This window comes from Paramisgurnus dabryanus, chromosome 23 (genome assembly GCF_030506205.2).
Source record: "Paramisgurnus dabryanus chromosome 23, PD_genome_1.1, whole genome shotgun sequence".
NCBI lineage: Eukaryota > Metazoa > Chordata > Actinopteri > Cypriniformes > Cobitidae > Paramisgurnus > Paramisgurnus dabryanus.
Window position 1 is genome coordinate 10,822,127 of NC_133359.1, and position 8,226 is coordinate 10,830,352.

Below are 8,226 nucleotides of genomic sequence, written 5' to 3' on the forward strand. Positions count from 1 at the left end.
TTTGAAGAATCTGCTTCTTTTCCCACGCTGTAAAACCTAACAGTTAACTTAAATCAAACCATTTAAGTAAACCGGTTGCATTAGACAATTTAAGTTTTAAAACACATAAATTTAAGTACTGTGAACTTGAGTCATGTGCAATTATGCACTTATATTTAAGTAGTGTGAACTTAAATATAAGTGCATAACTGCACATGACTCAATTTGTTTAAGTTAACAGTACTCAAATGTATGTGTTTTAAAACTAATACCACCGGTTTACTTAAATGGTTTGAGTTGAGTTAACTTTTAGGTTTTACAGTAATGCTGCTTTTTATTTCTGTAATAAAGTGAAAGGAGACTGAGGCTTGATAAATCATAAAAGTTTTATTTTATAACTTGTTACAACAACAAAGTTACAGATTCCGTTTTACAGCAGATAAAATATAAAAGTTTAAACTTACAGCAACATTGAGAAGAAAATGTGTATCTTTAAATTTACTCACACATAACCCATTATGAAGTTTACTAATGCTAATACACTATTAACAAACTATAAACTTTTAAAATGTCTTTAAAAAGCAAGTAATAATATGTTTAATGGAACGCAACATTTCTCTAAACAAAATGATAATACACAAACACATCTGTACCATCCTGACACCACACACAAGATTAGCAATTTACTACGTAGCTTATAGTTTTATTTCAATAATTTTAATTCAAAAGATAGCTTTGTTTTAGTTTGTATAGTTTCGAGGTCTGATCATCATTCTGACAGTCTTAAAAGAATGTCTTTCATTGGTTGGATAATACTCCATAGTGATATTGTGCCAGGTGCCCCAAAATATTCCATTACGCACCCCTTTGTATTTTGTGTGATAATAGTTGCCGTTTAAGTTCGCAGACATGCATGCATCAAACCACCAGCCGGAGCTGTAATAAACCCCACAGTTTCCAGAAGGATACAGGTCATTATCTCTGTCGGGAGTTGTGAAGAGCTTCTGGTCATGATTGTACATTTTATTAAACTGCATGGCGTTGCCAGCTGTCCCTGAATAACCACCGATGGACAAGCGGTATTGTTGGCTCTCATTGGCCACGTGGAATCGGTCATAATGGGCGTATTCTCTAACTCCTTCGAAGTCTTCGAGCTCTATTCGCAATGACATGTTTTTCGCCTGGGTCAGCCAGTGGATCTTGTCATTGCCAAGCCAAAACTCGCCTGTTAGTTTACCGAACCCCTTCTTGTACTCATCCCATGTGTGATTAAAACTAGTGCTCCCATCAAAGCGTTGCTGAATCAATGTCCACCCACCACCGGTGGTCTCCATGTCACACAAGACTTGGAACGTGCTGTTTTTTGATCGTGGCGTAACTCTGTACACGCCATTATGTTGTGTTTTTGTCATGTAGTCAGCACAGTCCTGTGGCAGTCCTCGCCCTGTAGGCATTAAAAGACATTATTAGTTACCTTTTGTTGGTTAAACATGTTGCAGCAATGAATAAACAACTGTAATCCGCATGCTTCCATCTACTTAAGCGTCTTCTTGATTGTGACGTTTGTAGGCCAGTCTTGTTTATAAAGCAATAATATGTTTTTAATAAAACTATACAAGTAAATATTACAAAAGACCAATTCAAAAAAATAATGCACAGAAATGCATCTTTAATCATCAGCCAACGGAAACATTTCAAAGGTTTTTGTTCACGTTTTTCCTTCGTTTATTGTATGCATGAAAAGTTGAGCCACCTGGATTTACTTATCCATAGTTAAAGGAGTTTATACTGGACCACAATGGGCCCAAAGTCTGCCTCGTGCTTCTCCCCATACACGAGTATTTATATTAAAAGTTCTGCTATTAGGCATTGGATGATACAGCACATAGTGTGCATGAGGCAGAAAAGTCTTTGCTTTCCTTCAAGTTCAATAAAGACCTGACATGCCAATATAACAGAGAATGGAAGAGGCCCGCAGCTGGTCCATGCCTCTTTTTACTTTCACAAAATGCACATCTGTTACTCAGATGAGCTCTGTATCCTCTAGCATCCTATGCTCATCCTAATGTAAAGAATTTTTGGAATCACACCATCAAGATAAAGGGGTCATTGAGTTTACAACGTGTTAGTTTTCATATTGTTTTAATTCTTGACTAATTGTCAGGGTAGCTTTTATCCTAATTTATGTCCCCATTTGAACTCTCCTGAAATGTATTCTTTTGTACAACAAGCTCTGTGCCAGAAAAACAACAATTGTCACACTGTTTTTGCATGCCTCAGTGATAAAGCAACATTCTACTTTTTTTGAAAATATGCTCATTTTCCAGCTCCCCTAGAGTAAAACATTTAATTCTTACCGTTTTGAAATCCATTCAGCTGATTTTAGCATAGCTTAGCACAATCCATTGAATCTGATACTGATATTACGAACTGCCCGAAAATAGTTCCCTTGGTTACATTCAAAAGCAGGGGACTATTTTGGGGAACTGCGAAATATCACTACGCCTGCTGCTGCCATGTTACAGCAGCAAAGTCCTTGATGATTATGCCAGAATGAGAGTATTTTTCCTAGCCATATCTGCCTAGAAAATTTCACTTTTAATTTCGTCGGCTTTAGTAAACGATCTAACTACAGAAGAGTCAAGTTTTAAATAGGAAAAATATCGAAACGCTTTGGTTATTTTTTAGCACAATGCTAATGGTCTAATCAGATTCAATGGATTATGCTAATTAAGCTATGCTAAAAGTGCTACCGCCAGACCCAGAGATCAGCTGAATGGATTCCAAAACAGTAAGAATCAAATGTTTAAATCTAGGGGAGCTAGAAAATTAGCATATTTTCAAAAGAAGTGGAATGTCCCTTTAAACTTGATGTACTTTGTGATCAAACTATAAATGTTCCCTGTGTTATATCGAAATAAACACTATGGCTTCATACCTTACTCTGCACCTACTTATGCTCTGCAGTATAATTAGACTTTAATTAGGAGTAAATTGATAAAAATTGTCTCATTTTACAGAAAGCATTGCTCTCCACAACTTTTTTTTTAATAAATGTAATAATGCAGTTTTGGATTCACCGGCGGTTCTGCAGACTTTAAGGGGTTAACAACATAAGGTACTCCTTACCTCTTTCAGAATTTAACAGAGGCCTGCTCTGGGTTGCGGGCTGTTGGGTTGGTGTGTTTATACAGTCACTGCCACAGATGCTATGGATCTTGGTCTCTGCTCCATCTCTCTGAGTTACGTCATCGCCGACTGCAATCGCTTTAAATCCATCAGCTGTATCCTCGGGGCTTAGTGAGAAAACTTTTGAGCCCTTGATTTCTTCAACATTTGTAAGCGTATCCAAAACAACTGGAATTTTGTATGTCCCTCCATTATTACCTTGGACATCATCGACAGTATTTGGATTTGATAATACGTCCCCAGAGTATTTTTGCACTCTTTCTTCTTTAAGTTCCAGTTCTCTTGTTGCTACAGTATTTTCAAAGCTTATGGGTGGTGAGATGGTAGCCTGACTCATGTCTTGAACTATTTCGACGTGTTTATTGGTCATTGTAGGAATGTGTTTTGTAGTTTCTTCATGGCCGTTTTTTTCACTTACACCTGATAACTCTTTGTTTCGGGTGGATGCAGTTGGCCTTGAATTCTGCGGCTTTATGCTGCCGATTTTGTCCACTCCCACTGGGCGTTCACTGCTAGTAACAGTAGTTAACAAACTTAATTGTTTGGTTTCTTCGACACCACTGAGGGAATCGGGTTCACCACTATGCAGAGAGTTGTCTTTGTTTGAGTCCTCTTTGTTGTCCCCAACCTTTGATGTCATCACAGTTACGCTGCTGTGATCCTTGCCATGTCTAACAGTTTCCAAATCTAGGGTGTTGCCTGCATTTCGAGTAATCTCTGGTAGTGATTTCGAACCTGTACTGGTGAGATTAGTCAAAACATGTGACCCCATCGCCCGCGGGATGTCTTTGTTTTCTTCTCTACTGTCAGATGTTTTCCCTGTAGAGCTGATGAATTGAGTCACTGAGCTTACGTTTGTCTTGAAACCTTTGTTTGGAATGCTTGCCTTGGGCTCGGTTTGCAAATTTGGCCTCCTTCTTACATAACTTGGTTTCATCATTAAAGTGCCGTTTCTTCTGCCAAAACTGCTGTTACGGAGTAAGATGGGAAAATTAGAAGGTACCACAACACTGCTGTTTCCTGATATTTTGTTGATGGTATTAGGTTTGGGTGCTCCAGATGAAATCACAGTTGTTGGATGTCTGCCTGGGCGTATGGGGAATTTTGGCATCACTCGTGTGATATTTTTCAGAAATCTTATGTTGCTTGCTTCACGTATCCTGCTGATGTTCTTGTTGCTGTTAATAGAAAGAATGTTTCCAATATCTTCCCCACTTTTAGGTTTAATGGGCTGAGATATTAATATTCTTCTTGTCCCTTGGTTTACTACAGGTGATTCAACCGTACTGGCTATACTTGCCGTACGCTCCCTCACACTTGGGATGTGGGTGGGGTTCACAAGCTCTGTTTCCAATTGACTGGGTTTACTATCGCTTAATATGGTCTTCTTTACAGTCTCTGCTCTTAGTGAATTATAATTTATTTCCTTATTTACTGCCTCCGTAACCGTTCCAGACTGTGTGTGATCTTCTTGATCTGGAGGGAGTGGGTTAGTCTGTCTTTCATTAGTGATATCCAAAATAATGGACCTCAGATCCTCATGGCCATCAACAGTCTGTATTCTCTTATTTGGGGTTGGATATGTTTCCCTTTCCACCTGTCTCCCTGGGGAAGATGAGTTTGCTTTGTCTGCATCGGTGCTACTCATAACCAGACTTGCATCAGTTCCCATATGTTCGCTCTCAGCTATAATTAAGTTTGGCTGTTCGGCTCTGTTCATCGTACTGAAGGACTTGTTTGTTATTTGGGCTGTGTGGCTAACATCCTCCTGGTCTTCCTTCCTCAGATTTGTTTGGGTTGTTGTAATCTTAGTTTTAGAGTTTAGCTTTCTGAAGTTTTCCTCTTCATCCGCAGACACCTGTCTTGCATCTTTCAAGTCATTTTCGTAGTCTGTTCTGGAATCAGAGTCTGTACTTATGTCTTTTTTGTTCGTAATCTTTTGATCATCTTCTGACAGAGTTAGTCCACTGTTAGTCATAGGCTTTGTGTTTATTAATGCCATCTTTTTATCTTCTGTTGATAAGGGAAGTCCAGTGCCAGGTCTTGTGTTTATTATTGTTAACTCTTCACCATCTGCTGATAGGGTTAGTCCACTGTTAGTGCCAGGATTTGGGTTTATTATTCTCATATTTTCTTCTTCCGTTGATGAGGTTCGTTCACTGTTAGTGCCAAGATTTGGGTTTAATATTCTCATCTTTTCTTCTTCTGTTGATAAGGTTAGTCCAATGTTGGTGCCAGGATTTGGGTTTATCACTGTCATCTTTTCTTCTTGGGTTGATAGGGTTAGTCCACTGTTAGTGCCAAGATTTGGGTTTATTATTCTCATCTTTTCTTTTTCCATTGATGTGGTTAGTCCACTGTTGGTGTCAGGATTTGGGTTTATCACCGTCATCTTTTCTTCTTGGGATGATAGTGTTAGTCCACTGTTAATTCCAGCTCTCCTTAATGGAGAAAATCCATTTCTTGTTGGCCCAGGTCTGATTGTCTTGTCTCTTGCTTGTGGATGCGTCCTCACCACCGCAGGGTTTCTCAGTCTGTCTTCGTCGCTTACCTTGGCAGCTCTGTTGTTAATGTACATCTTTGGCCTTAGTGGTCCACCTGTCCTGGAAAAGTTAACAAGCTGTCTGTTACCAGCGGAAATCGTCCTTGTGTTAGCATTCCCTGAAATGCTACCCAGTCCATTCGCATTGGTGATATTTTGCATCCTCCTTCTCATAGCTAGGATGCCGGTGATGTTCTTCACATTTCTGTCCCTAAAAATGTTTGGTTGTCGATTCCCATAGTTTACGGATTGTACAAAGTCTTTTGTTCTTGGAATAGAGGACTCTAATAACTCACCTCGCTGAAACCTTTGTTCAGTGTGTGTTACTTCAGATGTAGGTGAGAAGACTTGTTTTACCTCAGATATGTCCCCCGGTGTCTCTTCAACTGAGGGATCAAATATTTGTACCTCTCTGCTCACCTCAGACCCATGGGCTAAGGATTGTACAAAATCTTTTGTTCGTGGAATAGACGACTCTAATAATTCATCTGGCTGAAACGTTCGGCCTCTCTGTATGTCTTCGGTTATAGGTGAGAACACTTGTCTTAATTCAGATGTGTCCCCTGATGTGTCTTCAAGTGAAAGATCAAAACCTTTAACCTCTTTGCTCATCTCGGAAATCTGATCAGTGGTGCCTTGGTCTGCATCATTCCTGTCAATGTTCCATTCATGGCTTTCTAAACTGAATGGATTTATCCTCTTCACATCACTCCTGATTATTCCCTCAATCTCTGCTCCGTTTCCTTGCGGGAGGGTTGAGGTGATGATCCTGACCGCTTGATCTGTGCCGCTTAAATTATTATTATGTCTCAAAGTTTGAGCTTCCTCTTCCTCCTCATCGTGGTCCTTCCATCCATCCCTCTCAACCCGCTGTCTCTCCTTACACTCCTGACAGTCAATTCTCAGCTGGTTCACCAGCTCCTTTAGGTTTTGCAGCTCTCTGGCCATTTTTTCTAGCCTTGGCAGCTGGATGGAAAGAGGAGGCAGCGTGATTTGGTAAGGGCAGAAGTTCTCCTCATCCTCGCAGTTCCCCAGAGGCTCTAGTTTTAGGATCTTAGGATCTGAGCAGCTGTCACACGCCGAAAATGCTAACAGGATTCCCCAAATGTACAACGCAGCGAGCCACATTTTGTCCTTTGTTGTGAGGAGGTCTGTTGCATGTGTTGAAGAACGTGAGAGAGCAGAATCAGGAGGGATTGGAGGACCACCTCCCTTTAACAGAGCAATGAGAGCTCAGAGAGGGGCGATGCTCTGTGATGACTCGCGACAAGAGGAGGATAACACAGACTTTCATTCGGAGGAAAACAACAAGAGTGGTCTGCAGGGAATATACTCAAAACAGCATGCGTAGTACTCTATTTACATTTATATATTTATTTAGCAGATACAGATAAGTAAATGTAAATTACTATAGTGATAACATGATTGTTAATACATCTACAGTATAATGGGTTTGTTTGTTAGTTTTTGTGTGCTTGTGTAGTTTATTGTAACTGCTTCAAAGGGTATAAGCATTGAAATATGATTTGTCAGTGTCATTTATATTAGCTTGACCCTTTAATCAAAACCATAAGGGTTATCTCGAGTCTTTTATCTGGAACACACAATGCATTCTCTACATATGCATATAAGCACAAGTGAGAGAATTATGATGACAGGCGCTTCCCAGCATCCTGCCTATAAAGCTGTGCATCCCACACACATGCATATATAAACACGTGCACACCAGCCACAAAAACATTAAGAGCTGTAGTGATGAAAAGCCTTGTAAACTATATTCAGATGGGACTAGTGTCTTTTGTGATTTTAATATTATCCTGGAGGCACCTTTTTTTTTGTATAAGAGTTGATCTATGCATCCTGTCCTTAGTTAAATTACAATAAACAAAAGTCAGATGGGAGAATCTGCTAAAACAGGAATTTTTAAACTTTTTTGTCAGATTTACCCTTAACCTAAATTATTTACTTGAAATAAATAATTTAAGAATGAAACAAATAATATTTCAATAATTTAGCATATTTGCATATTCAATATTTATTTATGCTTTTATCAGTAGTGTTTTACATGGTAATTGTTATTAATACCTTCATCTGGTAATGTTTTGTTGTGTAATGGTTGCGTGACATGCAGATTAAACGAATAAAAGATATCTTTTGTCAAACGTTTTATTTCAATTTTATATTTTAAAATCATTTATTTGCATCTTATGACTAACTTTTAATTAATTAAATAACTCATGTATGGGAGAGCGGGGCACAGCCTAATGCTTTTTGGTTTTGGCTCAATCATTAAAAAAATATTTGAGTTTGGTTAATTATATTTTTACACAAGCAACACACACATCTCTGCTACAAATGAACATTTGAAGTTTGTTTCTACTATTTACCATTCTTGGACAATTACACCAAACGTGACAGAAGTGCAAACGTTACAACTTACCACATAGGTGGGGTTAAATGTAACAGGCAGGGGGTTAGCTAAAAATTAAGTTTGCAGGCAAATATTTTAATACTAT

General features: G+C 38.8%; 1 protein-coding gene across 1 annotated transcript; it reads right to left on the bottom strand.

Annotated features, from left to right (window-relative positions):
• Positions 1-346: 346 nt before the first annotated feature.
• Positions 347-6,952, bottom strand: fgl2b (fibrinogen-like 2b). The gene is made up of 2 exons (XM_065291952.2): positions 3,109-6,952; positions 347-1,423 (listed from the first exon to the last, which is right to left on the bottom strand). Exons 1-2 carry the CDS (start codon positions 6,836-6,838, stop codon positions 720-722), a joined length of 4,434 nt encoding a protein of 1,477 aa, XP_065148024.1. The 5' UTR covers positions 6,839-6,952; the 3' UTR covers positions 347-719.
• Positions 6,953-8,226: the final 1,274 nt, after the last annotated feature.